The following is a 20885-nucleotide window of genomic DNA, read 5'->3' as shown; positions in this document are numbered from 1 at the left end:
ATCCTTAGGCTAAAATTTATCTCATCCCTTGGACACACTGGTCAGAGTTTTTCTAATGGTAAAATGAGTCCCTCAATAAAACTCTAATGTTGAGATCATATCTTTGTCACTTGGCCAAAGGTAGTTAATTGGACTGTTTTATAGAAATGGTCCAACTGCTATTTGTTACAGTTGTAAGGTTTGTCACATGATGTAGGTAGAAATGTCACTTGATCGAAGTAAAACAAAGTTCAACTAAGGCTTTCACATGATCAAAGGGCATATGATTTCAGATCGAAAACTGCTGGCCTGTGCCTGACATGGCTCAGAACATGACCAAATGATGTCATTAGGGGAGTTTATAAATATTAGCAGAATAAGAGTTCAAGACAGTCTAATCCATTCACTTAACAAAAACTTAATTGTATTGACAGAATGTTATATAGTCTGTCCCAAGATATGCAGCACATTTGGACAGTTTTTAATAGAAATACACATACCTGTAAAAAAAAAAGTGCAATTGAAATCAATGATATTGAAAATATCCAAGATATCTTTATTAATACCTTATCATTTTTTACTCATAAAAATTTATGGGAACAAAAACTGATTTCTTATGGAGAATTATAATGGGAAATGTTGACATCTTTTCTCCATCCAGTAGTCACTCAGAGCACTTTCAAAAATGTTCAATGTTATCATTCGGGTACTTTTCTTGTCTGTCGCACTGCAAAATCCCAGTAGACTTTTTATTTTCAGTCATGTATTGAAACCTGACAAGCTAGAGGGGGTAAAGAATTCTTGGGATTTTTTTATACTACTGAATGAACATCATCAAAACCCTGAGGTATTTATAAATATCAAAAAATTTAAGAAAATGTGCAGCATTAATATCTTTGGACAGAATACAGACAAAAAATCATTGATTGGAAGATTCATGGCAAATATTCAATGCACAATACCCATGAGTTGAAGTCTCCTTAGATTTAGGTGAATGAGAAATCAGGTGGTTGGTTTTCCAAATCAGTAAGCTATCAATCACCTGGCTGAGGTCTATAGTGATTAGAGCTGATCAGACATGGTGGCTGTGTACATTAATCTGTTGAAAGTGTGCTGTCTATGTTTGCTTGTGATGTATCAGTTGAGGTTCAATGCTGAGGTAATAACAAGGGGAAGGTTTTCACAAAGGATGAGGTTCAAGCAGGTCCAAATTTTAACCTGGTGAAGGTACATGAATTAGTAGGGGCTTAGGTTTAAAAAAGCATGGTATTACATGTATTAGCAAGGGCATAATATGAGTGGCATGTCAGGTTTGCAAGGATTAAGAATCAAGATATATGTAGGACTGAGGTTTTAGGGGTTAAGATAGCAGCAGGACTTGGGTATGAGCAGGATTAAGGTAGTAAGACTGAGGTTTTAACAGGATCAAGATATTTTCAGGATTGAGGTTTGAGCAGGATCAAGATAGTAGGACTGAGGTTTTTAAACAGGATCAAAATATTTACAGGATTGAAGTTTGAGAAGGATCAAGTTAGTAGGACTGAGGTTTTAGCAGAATTAAGATATCAAATGGACTGAGGTTTCTGCAGGGTTAAGCAGTTTTGTTATGAAAGAGTTAACATAAGCTATAAACAATTCTACAATTCATAATATAAGTAGTGTTGAGATTCAGTAATTAATAACAACATTTTGAAACCAAATTATAGAACAAAAACAAATGGAAATCACAGTAACCTGTAAGATAATAAAATGATGTATTTTTAAGAGATGTAAGATCAGCTTTTGATGCCATATTAGCAAACCATCTACCACTGATCTGACTATGATTTTGCTTCACAGTTCTAAATCATTGTAATTCTTCAGTGTCAACTCCAGATTAGCAGGGTAACTCTACATGTGTCTTCTCTTTTAATCAATATAGAAGAGATTTTCTTCTGGGGGGCAGACAAAATTCTTTCTTCTATAATGAAGAAAAAACAGCCAGACTAGAAATTTCATACTTGAGCAAGTTAATTTGTTCTCATTGACCTCTCTATTGTGTTTAGGCTTTAGGGGATCACAAAACAATTTTTGTAAGAAATGATGATCATTTTTAATTCATAGACAAGTTAATTAGGAAGGTAAACTCTGATCTCTTTTAATATGCAGAGAAACCATGACATTAATGTCAGAAAATAGAGGCGATAATAAACTTTATGGAATAGAAGAACTAAATATGCAGATCAATGAAATTAAAATTCATTAAAACCATGAGTATCATTACGTGTTAACATTTCGTCAGATCTGTAGAATATATATGGCTTTAGGTCCCAGACTTGGCTGAGCGTTCATTCGTTGCAGAATTTAAGTGACATGTGATATTTCGTTGATTACTTTTTGCAGGCTCTGTTGAGGGACAATATTTTTAATATCTTTTTCAGACAAGCCATTCTGTCCACCGTTCTTCAGACTTTTACGACGGAGATTGCTGAGCTGACAACCCAGTCTCATCATTGGTTTTGTAAATCTTGCTCCAGGTACACAATCAATAATGAAGCCGGGATTATTAATTATAATTAACAGCTGCTAAGCGCAAGCAGAGCTCTTCAGGTCTGATTCACGTCTTCCTTCTAAAATCCCCGATTCCTGACGAACTTCGTCTGTAAGAAGTGATCAGGGGATCAACAGTGAATTACTAGAAACTGCGTATCTCAGTTAATCGTGTAATGGAAAATCGGAATTACTTACGATCAAATACGAGTCTTAAATTCCTCCAATTAATCTCATCGTACATGATATTTATTTTGTTTGGAGACAGAGCTTAATTTATTGCTAAGGCTATTTCATGGCATCAGTTTAAATCATGGACACCATCACAGTTTTAAAACATAAATATTTCTGTTATAGTAGGTAATATGTGTGGCATTGATAAAGTGAATGTATGTCGTATATCTTCATTCTCCCTACCTGGCATGGTCTTCAGCCTCAATTTAAATACAAGATTAAAAAAAAAAAAGCGCTCTATAGATCAATCATCCTGAATGTATGTCATGTCTAATTCATATACTGTAGAAGCAGAAATATTCGTTGAGGATTTAATTTCGTTATTTTCGTTGGCAATATAAATCAACGAAATTAAATCCATGACGAATTTTTAACCCTGGTATTAATGAATACAAAAAGATTACGATATGACGAAATTAAATGCCAACGAAATCTTGTTTGGTTTAAAAACAACGAAATTTTGACCCAACGAAAATATATGTTTCTACAGTACATTTACAGGTACATTTACTGGTATTGCAGAGATTTGGAATTTTTTAGAATGAATAATCAATTGATTGATATCAAGATTGAGATCCATAATGTTTCAAGTCCCTGGAACTCCCATCTTTTTTTATTTGTTTACACTCAGGCCTTCTCTGTCATAAGTTAGTGACCATCCTTCCCGAGTTATTTACCCTTTATGATGCCTTCTCTCTATTACATTGTAAGATAGTGACCACCTTTCCTGAGATATGTACTATCTGTGAGGCCCTTTCTTTTTTTTCTGTAGGACAGCGCCACCTTTCCTGAGTTATTAACTAAATGTAAAGCCTTCTATCTATCTGTTGTAGGATAGCAACCACAGGCTTTCTGAGCCTGGGGGACATACAGAGTCAGGAGGAGACTGCCTTCTCTCTGTCCGACTCCCCCGAGCCCAAGCGGCGACACAGTCAGTACGGAGACCTCCCTCCCAGACTGGCCGTCAGCCCCTCCCTCATCATAGAGATGTTGTCCGGCCTCTACTATGTCACGTAAGTATCGGGGGTGATACTGTGTGCTCTTGTGATTGTAAGAGATGATTATTTGTATGTATCAAATAATCTAATCATTTGTGTGTTTCTGAAAGCATTAGGGATAATTTTGTGTGTCGATGGAATATTCAGAGGTTATTTTATGTATCCAATTCAACCATTTCAATTGTGTTGACTTTTGAAAGAGGAGATAACTCTGTGATCTTTGTACAGGTTTAACAGCCAGCCTCACTTAGGGTTGAAAGCTATCTACGATCTTCACTACAGGGCCAGCTATGAACTGTATGCAGATGTTTTATTGGTCAGTATACACCATCAGAGTTATCAATACAATTTACTAAAAAGAGAGTGTTGCATGATTGAATCAAGTCTTACTTCTCAGATTTTATCGTGTTTAGAAATTATGAGGCAGAGTAGTCAAGATTGCAATACAAATTCTTAACGAAAACTAGGTGGAGGACATTTTTGTATAGAACAAGTATTGCACAAATCTGACATTGAATTTTAATTGACTATACATACACAACATACAATTTTGATTGGCTATACACACTTGATGTTGAAATTTAATTGTCTACACATATAAACCGATATTGAACTTTGATTGGTTTATACCTGGCATTGAGTTTTGATTGGCTACACTTATCTGACATTTAGTTTTGATTGGCCACACATACCTGACATTGACTTGTATACCTGACATTGAGTTTTGATTGGCTACACATACCTGACATTGAGTTTTGATTGGCTACACATACCTGACATTGAGTTTTGATTAGCTACACATACCTTATATTGAGTTTTGATTGGCTACAGATACCTGACATTGAGTTTTGATTGGTTACACGTACCTGACATTGAATTTTGTTTGGCTACAGATACCTGACATTGAGTTTTGATTGGCCACACATACCTGACATTGAATTTTGATTGGCTGTTAACAGGTTACCAGTGCTATGACTAACAGCCTACAGACAGTGGTGTCCAGCTCCAGGGACAGTCTGCGGGGGATGATGGCGGTCACACCCTCGACTTCCGCCCACTCAATCTCCAAGTCAGCCATTACTAATGCCTCTTTTAGGGCAAAAAAACTGCCAGGTAAAACAGCAGTCAAAGCTTAGAGAACTCTATGTTTGGGCGCATAATTTTGAGAATTAATTTTAATGAGTAATTAGTTACCGGTATTTAGTTTCACGAAATGAAGATCAAATTTCATGGGTATGATATACCAATAAAATTCAAGGAAATTGAACCATAGTATTCCATGATTAAGTATATAATGACCAGTGATTACTTTGCAGATGACATTAGCATTGTACAAGATGAAGATGCATCAAAACTGGCAACCATTGATGAAGACTCAATAGAAACAACCACATCAAAGGCAGCAGCCAAATCCTCCAAGTTCAACCTGGCCAAAGCAATTCTAAAGGGAGACAAATCCAAACCAAAGGATACGAAAAGAGACTCAATAGATCATAAAATTAGTCTGACCAATGGAGACGCTCCCGATTCTGTGCACGTTGGTGTTGTCAAAAACAACTCCAGAGTCGTTGTTGACAACATTGAAATGCAACCTTATAACCGAAAAAATGTTGACCACGATAACAATGATGACAAAGCTGCGTCGTCTCCTCTGATTCCCAAGCCGCGCTCCACTGGGAGCATCAGCAAGGAAATGAAAGTGAAACTCCAGGACCATCAGCGAAATCCCTCAGGGTCATCTGTCAACTCCGACAATTATAGCACAAATCTATAGACATTGTTACAAACCACGCTTATTGTTAACTGGTTCTCATTGAATGTCTCTATTATGAATGTAAAGAATTATATATTTTTGAACTGAGATATATAAGGTTACTGGTATATTTGTTGGGTTTAGATAAAAGTATATGTTTGTTCCATACATATGTGTAGCTCTGTACATTTTTGTTATTTATTTCACAAGTGGGAAGTAATTATTCAAGTCAAATTTAATTGTAAAAAGCAGATGGATGCCTGGAATATAAATAATTTCATCTGGTTTCTACATTAATCTCTCTGTGTACTTATAGCAGAAGTCCTCCTATTTATCTCTGATGATGGTGCTTGTCTGTGTGCTACATCTAGGTCTTTCAGTTACTACATATACTTTACATCATCCAAGTCTCAGGCTAGGTCTTACAGTTAATAAATGATTCTTGACCCAGGCTAGGTCTTTCAGTCAGTATATCCTAAATGACCTTTGACCCAGGCTAAGTCTTTTAGTCAGTATATACTAAATGACCCTTGACCCAGAGTAGGTATGTCAGTCAGTATATCCTAAATGACCTTTGACCCAGGCTAAGTCTTTCAGTCAGTATAAACTAAATGATCCTTGACCCAGGCTAGGTCTTTCAGTCAGTATATAGTAAATATCCTTTGACCCAGACTAGGTCTTTCAGTCAGTATAATGAACCTTGACTCAGGTGAGGTCTTTCAGTCAGTATACTAAATCATTTTTGACCCAGGCTAGGTCTTTCAGTCAGTATATAGAAAATAACCTTTGACCCAGACTAGGTCTTTCAGTCAGTATATACTAAATGACCCTTGACTCAGATGAGGTCTTTCTGTCAGTATATACTAATTGACCTTTGACCAAGGCTAAGTCTTTCAGTCAGTATGTACTAAAAGATCTTTGACCCAGGTTAGGTCTTTCAGTCAGTATATCCTAAATGACCTTTGACCCAGGTTAGGTCTTTCAGTCAGTATATCCTAAATGATCTTTGACCCAGGCTAGGTCTTTTAATGTCAATATGATCCTAGACCAACTCTATGTCTATTTGTTTAAACATAACTCTAGTTCTAGGACTCTCAGAAAGGCACCCTTATAAAACTATCTCTCAAGATGAATGATTTTCTTGATCCCTGACTGGTGTTTGCTGTTTAACCTGTCAACATTACAGCTCTACAATACATAACTGGAACTATTCCCGATTTCAGTAGGATAAAAATTATAAGGATCTTTACAGCTACTTTGAAAGCTAAACTTGTCCTGTATGGGATTCATGTTCTATATCGGTAATACATTCAGATGCATACATACCTATTATAATTTACCTGGATTTATATCTATTTACTTGAGGGTCATTTATTTTTGCTTCATTTTACATTCAGTCACTTAATTAACTAAATACTGGTAACACTTTGTGCATATTCATAACTTATTTCACAAATGTGAAGCACATAAATACCATCTACAAAATTAAAACTGTTCATAGAATGTAATTAAGCTCAAACTGGTTATTCAGTAAAATCAAGAATACTCAGATTATGCAATATGTAGGTAAACAGGAATCATTTTATCATAACAGCTTAGATTTGAGTTAACGGTCCCATTACATTTCGTAGTGTTTCTATGATAAGCACTGTCCCATGGGTCCCTTTTCAATAGGATGTTGAGGGTGAACCAATAATGCCTTGATCTACTGGAAAGAAGTTCTCATTCTATCTACCTCTTCTCAATTTTGTACAAGATCAGTTCAATTTGTGCGGTTCAGTGTGTACATGAATATGAAATGCTCTAGATTATATTAACTATTTTCTTCATCATTAATTTTGTTAAATAAAGATTGTTTTAGCTGGCTTGTCATGTGCTATAGTCACCTGCAGGTTTTTCAGTTGCAGGAGTTCAGCATTTGTTGGCTTGTAGTTAGGGGTGTTCTTATGCCTACATTATAATCACACTATTTAGAGTCCCTGCAGTATCTGCAGTGTCTCCATGACTCTGACTCTACAAACTATTTCCCAGGCTCTTTGAGTGATCAGATTTCAGATTCAGGGAGATATTTGACATCTGGAACCCCACACATCTGGTTTTAGTTAGCATCAACTTAATGTAGAGTGAAACTCTGTAAACATTTCCTCAAACTTATGCAAAACAACATTTCTCTAGGTTCAAAGAATTTTATTCCTCAATTTTTATAATTGTACATTTGTTTAAATTCCTTTATTGATTAGAGCAAAAGAAGGGCATTTTTTATAATTTCATGTCTTTGGCTGTAAAAAATCTAATGGTATTTATGATTTGCATTTGAAATATAGCTTGTTTACTAGAGTGATATTGTTTGTAATATAGACATTTACATTAGCAACACTATTAACTCACTGCTAGGTGCATGAAAACACCAAGTGATTGCCCTTTGCTAATTGTAATAATCTTTTATTTAATTTATAGATTTTTTTAACTGAGATTTTTCCTGGAGTAAAGAAAACAGATAGTTTATTGATAAGTGGATGTAATTGTTATAATAATACAGATGAGTAGCTGTAGTGAAGTGATCGGAAGAAAACAAAACCTTTCATTTTTTGTAAGTTAGAGTATTATTTAATAAATTATTATCAATATTGCTATTAGTTTGCATATTATTCATTTACAAGAACAATACTGGTATAAAAATTAAAAATCCCATCCATCTTTGAGTCGAAACAGAGCAAGATCCTATATTGGGTCAATTTGCTGCAATGGACAGCTCTCCCTTGATGCTGTGGTCGTTACTGTATGATAAATAGGGACTCAGCGATCACCACCACCGTTTGGTCCTTCATTTGATTCAGGAGTGGGCTCCACCTCTGATGGCACTGGTACAGGTTTTGAAGGAGGTGACAGCAAAAAGGGGGCACCTGCTGGAAAACAAGGTCCAAATCAATAAGTTGATTTAAATGTAAAAATATTCAATCATGCAGTTGATTTTAAGTTAAGTTATAGATAAATGTATAGAATACTTCCAGGTTGCTGTATATTCCATACCATTAAATGAGGGTAGATCAATGAGGGGTGGGGGTGCCTGGTTCCCATTGATCACATGATATCTATCGGGGTAGATCCTGTTGACTGCAGTGCAAGGACAGCACTGGGAGTGAAAGGTCGGGACCAGGCTTCCTAATGGCACTGGTCGGATGATCCCTGCCAGAGGGGTCTCCCCCAGCATGACCCTGGGTCTGCCTTCATACCCCACCCTAACTCTGTCATCATATCCCACCCTAGGTCTGTCATCATATCTTCCCTTGGAACTGCCTTCGTATCCCCCCTGCACAGTGAGGAACAAACTGCAGGCCACCAAAGAAAGGCTCCAGAGGGTATCTAGTGACATGGTGCCTGAAAGGCTTTCAATGTTAAATTGCATCTTTCATGGAATGACCATTTTTTGATACTGTTTCCAGTACCAGTTTTACAAATTAAACTCTCCCAAAAAATTGACTAACAGTACTAGTTGAAACAGAATCACTCTGTATGGTTAGAAAATTATTTTTTGCCAATTTTTTCTTACATATTGCAAGTTTCAATGATTAGAACTGGGTATCCATGCATGTAGTTTCATTAATATCCCTTCATCTGTCTGTCCTACTAACATTTCAATATATTATCAATTGATGTACTAGCAAATTACTGTCATTTATCAGAGATGAAATCTGGAAAAATACTGGTTATAATCATTTGTAAATAATTTGGTTTAATTAACTAAAACTCAAGTGTGTTATTGCTTATAATTTGCTAACAAATCTTAATTGAAATTTTCTGTTATACATGTACCTAAAAAGATCACAATATTGATAGTCATACATAGATATTCCTTAAACCATAAAAAATCATCAACAAAGATGATGACATCTTTGGAAACAGAACTATTCAGACAGAAGGACCATCTCCTTACCTTGTTGGATGATGACTGTGGAGTCCGCCCATCCTTTGGTTTGCTGATTTTATATATACATTGAGTGTTCATTTCCCATGTTCAGGTGTAAGATATTAATTACAGGTCGTGCTAGATCACAGAAAAGGTCCACCATTTTATTTAAGAAGTCGCGGCCTTCTCTGACCTCTGTGTTGTGAAGTTGAGGTTTTATTGCACAAGGAAACAACTTTTGTCTGAATTCCATTGTCCAGAAATGTCAAAGAAGCACGCACTGTGAATACAAGCATTTCCTGATTACAACATGCCAATAGTAAATATTTTGTAGTTTTCTTTTATATACTAGCTGTCTTTGTTTTCATCAATTTTTGTGGTATCTATTTTCGTGGATTAAGTGATTCTAGAATATGTTAATACATGGCCAATGATACTACATGTATCTATGTATATACATTATGTCATTAATGAACATTGCATTTTTGGGGTTATAGCTCAACACAACAAAAATCCACAAAAATTTGTTTCAACAAATTGTAATGCAACCAAACATGTTTTACTTTATGAAATCCTGAGTAACATACACACAGAATAGGAAATCCCCACCCACAGGAAAAAGTAGCCAGATACCAGGTGTGAGTGTGGAATTAAATGATCGACCCACCCCCCCCTTCCCCTCCTCTGCCATGTACTGTGGAATCATTAGATTTTGTGGTGGCTCAATTTTCGTGAAATTCGTGGGTACCTCTCATTCATAAATAAAATCCTCCACGAATTGATAAATTAGGGTAATAAAGTCATATTTCCTTTTGTAGATATATAAGGAATAAGGAATCATTCTTTGAGTATTATGAGGTGATAATTTTGGTCGGGGCGTGATCAAATCCAATAAAGCCCGAAGGGCTTTATGATAGATTTGATCACGCCTCGACTGAAATTATCACCTCATAATATTCAAAGAATGATTCCTTATTACTTATATTTATATAATTTTAAGGCATCGTACGATTAAATATTTAAATATGAATAAGCAAACCCCGCTGGCGCCTCAATTTGGCGTCATTTGTATTATGGGTTATATAGTACAAAATCGATACGTAGTGTTATCACAGGCAAAGACACTGGAAAATGTAAATATGTAAGAATACACGAAATTACGTCCCAACGAACCTGTAAAATTTAAGCCATCCACAAAAATTGGCCCCCACGAAATAAAATTAATGATTCCACAGTATTAGTTTTACTGCAATGCTTACTACATGTAACAATGCTGAAGTCACTAAATGCATTGTTGAGTATGCCAAGTTATTTGGGGAAAATTAGCTACTTTACTTTTATACTGACTTCTCGAGTGTTTCACAGTCTATAGCCCTCCCAACTAATTAAAAAATATATCAAATACATGTACTCCTAAGGCCTTAAACTATGTTTACAGTAAGATAAAAATTTGTATACACCCTAATTTTCTTGATTGGGTCAATCAACAACCCAAAGTATTAAGCCATGAATCAGTGCTTATACTAAGAGTTATTTGACCTCAACAATGACTGAACCTAAACTGATGAGTAACACAGAGAGGTCAGTAGAGAAAGACCTCAAAATTATAGATTTATCATCCAGGTCAACCACCAGCGGGTCAGTTATACCGTCATGTTGCCCTCCTCTATGTCATCACATTGTTCCGTCATGTCGCCCTCCTCCATGTCTTCACATTGTTCCCGACTTATGCAAGGAACAAGAGCGATTCTAGTCTTCTAGATGCCTACATTTTTATTAACTTTGATTTGTATAATGTAATCAAATATTGATTGCCATATTTAAAACTCTCTAATACATGTATTATATATCCTATACTTGGCAGAAAAATGATGTATCATATTCCTTCTTTCCAAAGATTAGACTGAGGAACAGATAAGTAGACATATAACAGGAAACAGCAGGTACATTGGTACAACAATTTCATGGTAACATTTCTTGGAGTGTAAGAACACATAACACTTGTTCAATTTTATGCAAGATTTATTGAGCAACATTTTGGTGAATGTCATAGGTATTGGTCCAAATTCATTTTCCATAATATCTGTACTGTACATGTCTGTACTAAAACTAGGTCATTCATACAACAAAAACAACAAACTGACATCAATTTGGAGCTATTCTGCACAACAAATCATCACTCGCTGTGACCATTCACAATCTGACATTTACATACACAACTTCAACATCAATCTAAAAGGTCACTGTAATCAACTTGTTCCATATGGGTAAATCTCTCCCACTGAACATGTCACAATAACATAAACCTGCAAGCTGAGTACTGTTGCATGCAAATCATAAATAGAGCCAAGAAAAACGCCCCATCATAGGACGAAGAGATCTTGCACATGTTGAGTGTTTGTCAAAAAATTAACTTTGAGAAGTCCCTTCAGTGGAGTTCAAATCAAACACATGTGTTACAGAGTTTGTTTTACAAGCTGAGATCATTCTGGTTTGAAGCACTCCACAAATTCAGGGTTTACTTGTAACAACAATATTGCACCTCTTAATAGCGTACACTTATATCCATTTACTACTTCATATTTCGTATTTGCACGCATTATGTAGCTACAGTCATACATGTATTTGCACATTTTTATTAACATCACATTCAAAAAAAAAAGAAACCTCTAGTGTACTAAATCTTTTGAAATAACATATTAAAACCCATGTACTGGTAATAAAGAATTGTTCATTAGTTCTACACAAGGTGTATATAGTAAAAATATTACAGTTGCATTATTGCTGAAATGGACAAACTTTTTAAAATTTATAACAGCTTATGAATTTTATTCTACAAAAGTGTAAGTCTTGTAAAAATGATTAATTTATTTTATATTACTCTTGCTGACTTGGAATTCGGACTCAGATATTTCCGATAATCATATTGTTTGAGAACAAGATCATCGGGTGGTTTTCTTAATTTTTCTGTAAATAATTGTCAACATCCATTGATAGCATTTTTTTTACTATTTATACATTAATATTTGTTACTCGGGGAAAAAAGATAAATCTCTCTCAACGTTGAGGTGAGTTAACTTCCTGTTCACAGTCTCACTGGACTCAGAATAATTGTTACACAAACATAGAGTAATTTATGTATCCTGATAAAGTTCATTTGAAGTTGCTAAATTCATTAAATGTTAGGACCTCCCTCTTCTTTTTTTTAATTTCTAATAAACAACCCATATGTTTTAGCTATTTGGTGCATGATGAAATTGGAATGACAGATCAAACGGACTCTTAATTAAGACTGACACACCAAGCTCCACCCCCTCCATTATGGACCCTCCAAAGTGGAGGGTCCATCGTCAGCATTTTACCCCAAGCCAGAATGGACTGCCTATAACCATGTAAACTTAATCTCTTACCAAATTGAACTATGTCTTTAAAAACCAAAGGAGCTTTGATTTACCAAACAGATCACTTAGGTGGATACAAGCAGAAAAATTCCCCATTACAAACAGATACTGATAATTAAAGTAGTCAAATATAATACTAGCTGATGAGCAGATTAAAGCGTTTCAGCTTTAATGATTGAATAATGATTTGTGTCTAGATTATCATACAAAAGGATCATATGACCATTTTGAGTTTAACCTGATAGATTTATCTTGAGTTGGAACCCAAGTAAAATACAATGTACTGGTTGGTACAATGTCTGCTCAGTGCTGCTGTGAGGACGTAGTCAGTATAATTCCTCCCCGTCATCTACTGGTCACCCCATTAGTACGTACTTCTGATTAAGAGCAGGAAGAGTGACACTTGAGACAATCATGTTACTGATGCAACACAGCAGTTACCGCAGTCCCGTTGTTTACAGAACAAATACTTGTAACATATCACTCAGAACTTAACCAATTTCCTCTTGGTTCTGTTGCAAAAATTAAACATACATAAAATGAAACATATGCATCCTTAGAAATTGACAAGACATGGGTTTTTCTCATATTGATTTGTTTTTTCCTCTATACAAGACCGACAATTAACATCATGTACTTTAATTAAATCCTACTGTGTCATGACTGTAAAAAGAGCCAACATACTTTTATTCTCCAACAGTAAAGAGTTTATGTAGGGAACAAAAGAATAAGATTTGTTAGCTTTCTATTGATCTTGTATTAAATATAATAGCAGTTAATATATATCCCTTTTCTTTAATCATTCAGAAATTAGGTAGGCCTATTTAGTAAGATTTTAATTCTATTTCATTACTGAGTCTATATAGGAAAATCTAATAATAAAACAAATTTATGAAGCCAAGTAAATTAAATGGTTGTTTCAAAATGCGATGGAATGCTATCTTTAGAATTTTGTAAAACAGAATGCTTTATTTATTATGCCATTGAAAAAAGGGCTTATATACGGCAATGCCCAAATAAAGAAGAAATGCCCGAGTAATGACTAGCTATGGCAGTGATTGTCCGACTAAGTGCAGGGGAAGGGCTGTGTAAAAGTACTTGTGACTAATGTGAACTTTATAATATAACAACCTATATACTAAACTTCACAGCACAAGAACAATGCCCAATTAGGTATAATAATACAAATGTGTGTCAAATCAAAAACAAAAATAAATTATTTCAACAGATCCATAGTTTGTAAATTCAGGCTGTTTTATAGAAAAAATAAAATTCTACAAAAATATGATGCATATTCAACTACGGCAAACAAGCATTCTCACAACATTTGACAGAGCCACTTAATAAAGTTATTCTCTAATAAGGAGCACCTGCTATTGACTAGAACAAAAATAACACAAGGCACTGAAGGCAACAACAACGAAACCTCAGTATCAGACCACCTCTAAACAATGTTTGCCCTCTCCTAAATGACTGATATAACAGTACCCAACTCCAGACAGAACCGTTTTAACAAGAGCTTGGACTTTGGGCAGTACGTGACAAACTCCGATTTGATGAAGGCGGGGTCTACTTATGATTAACTGTCCAGTCATTGGCTAATAGATATGAATATATTGAATGCAATGACACTTGCCCAACTTCACCCGGAGATGTATATTTCGCTGAAACAGCGCCAATTTCACACAGCAGAGCAGATATTGGCAAAAAACTTTCCGGTTTTGACAGTCTATGAACCTCTCTTAGCGAATTAGAAGAAGGCAGGTCAATATTTGACAGCTTGTTTTGGTGAGCAAACTAGATAGTAACATCCCACAGAAAGTCCAAGCTCTTGTTAAAACGGTTCTAATTTTGTACAAAATCACAGCATAACATTTTTTAAAGCCATTAATAAGTTATATGCAGATCTTTATTCATGAACTATTTAGTTATTGTGTAAAAAAAAGTTTATTTTCCTAGCAATGAACCCAATGTTTTAACCATGTGTTGGGGTAGGGCAATGTTTTAGAGGCAGCCTCACTGAGAAATGAGAACACAGGATGTGAAATCTACATACAAAATATTAACTAATTACTATAAAAAAATCGAATACCATGAACTATACATAATGTACGGTAAGTCTTAAGGAGATTTTCACTCAATGAAAATACAGGATGGGTAATCAATTAAAAATGGTGAGACAATCGACTGGAATTGTGGGATAGACACCGAGACCACAGTGTATTACAGTTTACTTTTGAGAGATGGCGGCTCCATATCCCCCATCTGGCAGTTTCCATTCATTAGCGGCGTCTCCTCCACCTCGGTCACTCCGTTCTTCATCGAACAGTGCTCCTCCTTGAAAGTCTTCCACAGTAACTGAACCAGATCCGTCATAAACATGGCAGATGTATTCTTACCCACCATCCTTAAAACAAAGATGCCATCTGACCGCAAATAATGTTCTGCAAACTTTCTGGACAATTTTTTGTCAAAGTTAGTGTGAATTTCACCGGCTACTTTGAGATATTTTCGAACATAGGTGACTTTATTTTCTCCGAATACGATTTGGTATATCCAATGGAAAAGGTTTCCAAAAGACAAAGCGGCAACAATAAAAAACCAAAACCATAAAAATATGAATATTTTTTCATTAAATAGGTTGATTGGCAAAACACATTGCACAGTGAAAGTCTGAACATTTGCGAGTTGGCGGATTTTGAAGTCACATAAAGTTACCCTGGGAAATCTAGGAGATTCCCTCCAGTTTCTGTCGTAAATGAAATTTTCAATCACTTCAAAACCAAACATATTGAAATCGGTAGCCATAAAGGCATTCAGAAGGAAAAACTGTCCTACAACATTGGCACAGTACAAAAACTTGATAAAAATATAGAATCCCGTCAGAAAAGTGCCATCTCTTTTTCCACAGCAAAAACAAAGCACGTTAGAATATTTCTCCCGCATCTTTACGATGAAGTTGTATCTGTATTCTCGATGAGTCTCAATCCAGCGGTTCAAGTACTTGGCAAGGTGCGAGATATTTTTCATTCTGTCATCTGGATCTCCCATCATTCCATTTTCGGAGAGGGCAATTATCCTTTCCATGTTCACACCAGACTGTCCATTCATCATTCGCCAAACAATATTGGGAACTTTAAACATAAGTGCCTGAAACATCAGAATGATGGGTACCCACTGGTAGTAAGTTAATTCTTGATTGTACCTGTCTGATATCCTGTGTGGAATTGGTTCCTCCTGAGGAACATAATACGTATTGGAAATCCAACAGTAAGATTTGGCATAACTTGTGTATGCTCCGGTAAACTCGGCAGGTACCCAGCATTCAATGGGGTTCCCTGCATACTGTCCGGAGGAGGTCACTACCGCAAACAAGGTCATGAGCACCACAGTCCACAGGTGGTTGAGGCGGTCTATCCAGTCATCGTCGCTGCTCCCCGAGATCTTGGAGAAGCTGGCTAAGCTTCCCAGCACAGTTGTTAACCTACAAAACAGGAGAACATGCTTCAATACACTGCACAAGTTACAACATCATTTATAAATCATGAAATGTTGGTAATTAAAATTTCATGTTCCTTAATTGATTTTTTAGTGTTTTGAGGAAAAAATATTTATTTTTGTCTTTTATTTGTTTCTTCTTTACTTTCATTGCAATCTGTAAAATTAATGCTTTAACCACAATATCCTATATAAATTTATTGTTCTGTAAAACAGATTAAAGTTTATCCCTTAATCAGAAGAGTTAATAAAAATCACACAACAAAATCTTTCCTTGTAATCCAGAGCCCTATACAAAAGTCTTTAGGCACACACCACTTACATGGCTAATTTGTTTAGTACAAAGTCCATTGCTGATTTCATAATCTACACCCAATTCTTTGTACATAAATGAACTAAACAAAAGCCTCTATCATTAAAAATCATTCATTTTGCAAACATTTAAAATATTGAACAAATCTGTAATCTAACACTTCAGACATACTCTGAAGTTTTAATTTTTTTAAAAGTAAAGTAAAGATGACAGTAGTTGAAAATGTGAAGCTTTTTCGTCTTTTTTTTTTTTTTTGGGTGCATGTGTGTACACATGTCATACATAAAATTTACTTTCATGCCTTTGAAATTGGTAATTTAGAAATATTTTTGGAAACCACTATTCATAAAAATTATCAGTTAATTTAACAAGTCACCCGCAACCAAGTGGGCCTTAGTAGCAGTTTTTGACAACACACACAATTATAAGCATGTTTAAATCCACAGCCACAAAAAAAAAATAATAAAGAAAAGCATTATCTGATTCTCTGTATTGACGACAGAAAGATCAGCAATTATTACCCTCTATGAGTTGACCTACCATTGAACAAATCAACAAGTTTCAGAAATATCATTAGTGAGGTACAATTCATATATATTGTAAATGATTTGATAACTTATTGCTATAAAAAATCAGTAAAAGTTAAAAGCTTACAGCTCTATTTCATGACAGCATGAGAATGTTAAATAACTGACACAAAGGATTTCTAGTTATTATTCTTCTGATTGACTTATCTTAATTCTGATGAAAGCTGGATTTCAACAAATTATTTTCTTTAGGAAACTGAGATGTACTTATGTATATAATATATAATTTAAAAAAAAAAGATTGACAAAAAATGTTTAATTCATTATTGTATCTAATTAAAGTAATTACTACTGGTACTTCATATTATTAATAAAGAACTGTTTCTTAATCTTTACACATGGATGATCTGATCACTGACCAGTGAATGAAGTGGGGAGATTTTTATGACGAGGTTTGACTGTGTACTTACATTTTGCTAGTCCTGGTGGTTAACTGTCCAATTCAGATTTAATGTAACACTGCTTCATGTTGATTTACTCTTTGTCTACAAAACACAATGACGCAATCATCACATGACATGGGTCAGATGGCATATAACCTACCAGAATAATCCTTAACAATGGGATAGTCATCAAGCTATCAGTTTAAAACAAAATTATCAAATACATCACATATGTTTTTGAAGTTTAATGTCTATCTAACTACTTGTATAGAGTAAAGAAAATGATTTCTATAAGCTTAAGTTACTAATTCAAAAGTGCCAAAAGAGGGAATTATTTCTCCAAAGATCGCTGGCCATTTGCCCAGTAAGCAGATAAAAAATACTTTTAAACCTGTAGCATTTAACTGTTGGTATTACAAGACTTTCTTCTCTGGATTTAGCTGCTTTTAACCAGCTATGTTTTTATATGGATATATCTTTTTTTGTTATACTTTCATGTTAAATACTGAAATCTGATTGGTTAAGACGCAGTTAATAATATTTACTATTACCCTCAGCGTTAGCAACGCACTTGGCAACGGGTAACATTAAAAAATGTTACATGCGCGAAAATTATGCGCGTACGGTTCGCTGTAGAATTCACGTTATTCCTATATAAAAGCAGTAAAATTTTCTTAAAATTTTTAAAAAAGACATTCAGTATAACAAAATAAATAGTGCCTGTTTGGGAGGATAACAGTTGAAATTGACACCCCTCGAAAACCATTGTCAACCTCCGCTTCGCGTCGGTTGACAATGGTTTTCTCGGGGTGTCAATTTCAACTGTTACCCTCCCAAACAGGCACTATTTATATAATAGTTTGAGATTTGTTATTTCATTCATTGGTAAATCAATTAATGACGTTGACTCTTAAAAATGTCATTTAAATTACATGCTTCATCCAATGTATTGGCATGCCTATTTCATTTCATGTCTTTAAATGGCAATTATTTATATAAAATTTGTCTTTGTTTGACCCAGACATTAGAAATAAATAAGCATAATTCTGTTTTCTACGCAGAAAGCAATATCATTCTTTAAAAAAAAATAAGCAGCTGCAATACTTAAAGCTATTACAGACCTTTTCTAAACATTTCCACTCTCAGTATTTTGCTTGATGTCACATTATTAAAATAGAATTTATTTCAGTCAAGGGAATTTTAAACATGATGTAACGTTGCTTTTTTTTGGGGGGGGGGTTCAAGCTTTTTAGTAAAATTCTCCAATGACAAACAAACTGAACAAGCAAGAAGAAACAGTTTATCATAATCAAAATATTTAACAAAAGCATTTACCCATGGGTAATTCAAGATAATAGCCATGCCGCAACGCCCCTCTCACTAGATCTCTATATGCCTATGTACCGAGTATAATATGCGCATTCACATGTTTAATACCGATAAAAACAGAAAATAACTAAAAACTACAACTAAATTTTACAATAACTGAACAATATGTATATCCTAATATAATATTTATAAAAAAGTGGAACTCCACCTGCTTTTGGCTCTGAGTTTTCCCAAAGAAACGCAACGAAATGGTCGGTTCGGCAGTTGAACAAAGAAATCTGCTGCACATCACACATTTTTTAAATCCCACGGTATTAACTGTTTAAACACTGTATTATTTTCTTGATGCACTCTGTTCATACAATTACAGTCTTCGAAATAACCCGGGAGTCCGATGCCCGGGGCCTAGTAAATTTGCAGGCGGGCATGTAAAAATTGCCAAATTACATGCCCGGAGGGCATGTGTAAATTTTCTGTCAATGTACTATGTGTTTACTTGCCATTTCTTCCATCTTACCCAAGGTATTCCCGTAACTTGCTTTGTGCAGTCTACATTCTCGGTACAACTTGTCAAATAAACGTCAATCGTAATCATTGAAGTGTTTAGTTAAACCTATTGTATATAAACATTTGCTAAATTACAGAAAGTGAATAAAGCGACATGGAGCAAGTTCGATTACAAACCACGGTCGCCGTAGTTCGACTAAAATGATATCGAACTCACTTTAGTCGGACTAAAATGAAACGGTGGTCCAACCAATGGAGAGTCTCTGGTCTGTCTTTGGTCAGGTAGTTTAAAAATGGCGGCAGAAAGCGAAACCTCCAAAAATTGCTTTTTTTAATTAGCACAGCATGCAATGTGTTAAATTTTAGAGCGCACACATGTCAGATTTAATGTGTTTACAGGGTATTGTCCATCTTTTTTCATGAACAGTAAAATTATAAGTAGCAATTAACATCTACTCATTTTTTTAACCAGACATAGACCAATGTGCGTTCGAACACAGTTAATTTTCCTTACTACCGTGGTTTAACTCTAGTTAATGATCGAACTCACCCATGGAGATGACAGAGCTTGAAATTGAGAGAGGGCTGGAAAGAATTTGAATCATTGTCCCTAATAGAATTAAATTGATATAAAACCTTTATCTATTTATTTATTTATTTTGGTTGCACCATACATGTACTGGTAAATATAAGAATTTTGAGTTGGGCATGTAAAAATTTGAATGGGCTGGGTTAAAATGATGGGTCTACATGCCCGAAGGGCATTTGCTGAAAAAAATTTGTCGTGAAGACTGCAATTAACAAGCAATGTTATAAATTCCATTCAACTTTTCTATGAATATGAATATGGATAAAAAAAAAAACAACATACTTTATAATATGAAGAGAAATCCGAAAGTCCCTCATGAGTCTATCATCGTAACAAAATGTACCGGAAGTTCTCGACTTATCAATTTTCGCGCCAGTCTCTCTCTCTCTCTCCCCCCTCTCTCTCTCTCTTCTCTCTCTCTCTCTCTCTCTCTCTCTCTCTCTCTCTCTCTCTCTCTGGAATGGGGCCCTTCTGTTTGCGTATATTTATTTAATTCTTAAAATTATGTTTACTTTAAGTCTAAAAATTATGTTTACTTTAATTCTACAAAATATTCATGGCCATCCCCATGCGCGGGGGAAAATTAAAAATTTGTTCATTCACACCATGACAGTAAATTATAAAAAAAAAAAAAAATATTCCTCGGACCCTCCCAAACACACAAGTTAAACTGAAAAATTAATATTACCCTTTTTTTGCTTGATTAGTTTATATGTTTAGTCACAGTTGAGTAAGAAAACTGTCTGTTTACCTAGAGTTATCTCTCTTAATGCATTTCACAATGTGAAAAAAATATTCTGTTCTTGATTTTAATGGATGATAAGGGCAAACACATCAACGAAATAAACAAACAAAATAATGAGATGTTTTTTTATATA

General features: G+C 34.9%; 3 protein-coding genes across 8 annotated transcripts in view; 1 reads left to right on the top strand and 2 right to left on the bottom strand.

The window, feature by feature from the left end:
- LOC128191768 (anion exchange protein 3-like) overlaps positions 1–8122 on the top strand; it is a 61493-nt gene extending 53371 nt beyond the window's left edge. Inside the window, exons 32-36 of the mRNA XM_052864049.1 lie at positions 2400–2495; positions 3576–3755; positions 3969–4056; positions 4700–4853; positions 5057–8122. Coding sequence (XP_052720009.1) covers positions 2400–2495; positions 3576–3755; positions 3969–4056; positions 4700–4853; positions 5057–5514 — 976 coding nt within the window. The 3' untranslated portion in view covers positions 5515–8122. The remainder of the gene's footprint in view (positions 1–2399; positions 2496–3575; positions 3756–3968; positions 4057–4699; positions 4854–5056) is intronic.
- Positions 8123–8260: 138 nt separating this feature from the next.
- Positions 8261–9702, bottom strand: LOC128191767 (uncharacterized). Of its 2 annotated transcripts, XM_052864048.1 has the most exons (3): positions 9428–9702; positions 8524–8871; positions 8261–8399 (listed from the first exon to the last, which is right to left on the bottom strand). In XM_052864048.1, the coding sequence occupies exons 2-3, from the start codon at positions 8864–8866 to the stop codon at positions 8290–8292; spliced, it is 453 nt and encodes a 150-aa protein (XP_052720008.1). In that variant the 5' UTR covers positions 8867–8871; positions 9428–9702; the 3' UTR covers positions 8261–8289. The 2 variants fall into 2 exon arrangements, with proteins under 2 accessions (XP_052720008.1, XP_052720007.1); XM_052864047.1 differs by lacking the exon at positions 9428–9702 and having other exon boundaries at positions 8524–8914.
- A 4332-nt stretch (positions 9703–14034) lies between these two features.
- On the bottom strand, positions 14035–20365 carry LOC128191766 (innexin unc-9-like). Of its 5 annotated transcripts, none has more exons than XM_052864044.1 (4): positions 20290–20365; positions 17610–17684; positions 17134–17148; positions 14035–16285 (listed from the first exon to the last, which is right to left on the bottom strand). In XM_052864044.1, coding segments are annotated over exons 2-4 (1278 nt in total). In that variant the 5' UTR covers positions 17612–17684; positions 20290–20365; the 3' UTR covers positions 14035–15024. The 5 variants fall into 5 exon arrangements, with proteins under 5 accessions (XP_052720004.1, XP_052720003.1, XP_052720002.1 ...); XM_052864043.1 differs by lacking the exon at positions 20290–20365 and adding an exon at positions 18918–19272; XM_052864042.1 differs by lacking the exon at positions 20290–20365 and adding an exon at positions 19120–19272.
- Between the last annotated feature and the right edge of the window lie 520 nt (positions 20366–20885).

Source organism: Crassostrea angulata, chromosome 7, assembly GCF_025612915.1.
Source record: "Crassostrea angulata isolate pt1a10 chromosome 7, ASM2561291v2, whole genome shotgun sequence".
NCBI classification, from domain to species: domain Eukaryota; kingdom Metazoa; phylum Mollusca; class Bivalvia; order Ostreida; family Ostreidae; genus Magallana; species Magallana angulata.
The sequence above is the reverse complement of the archived record's forward strand: the minus strand, read 5'-3'. Positions and strand labels throughout refer to the sequence as shown.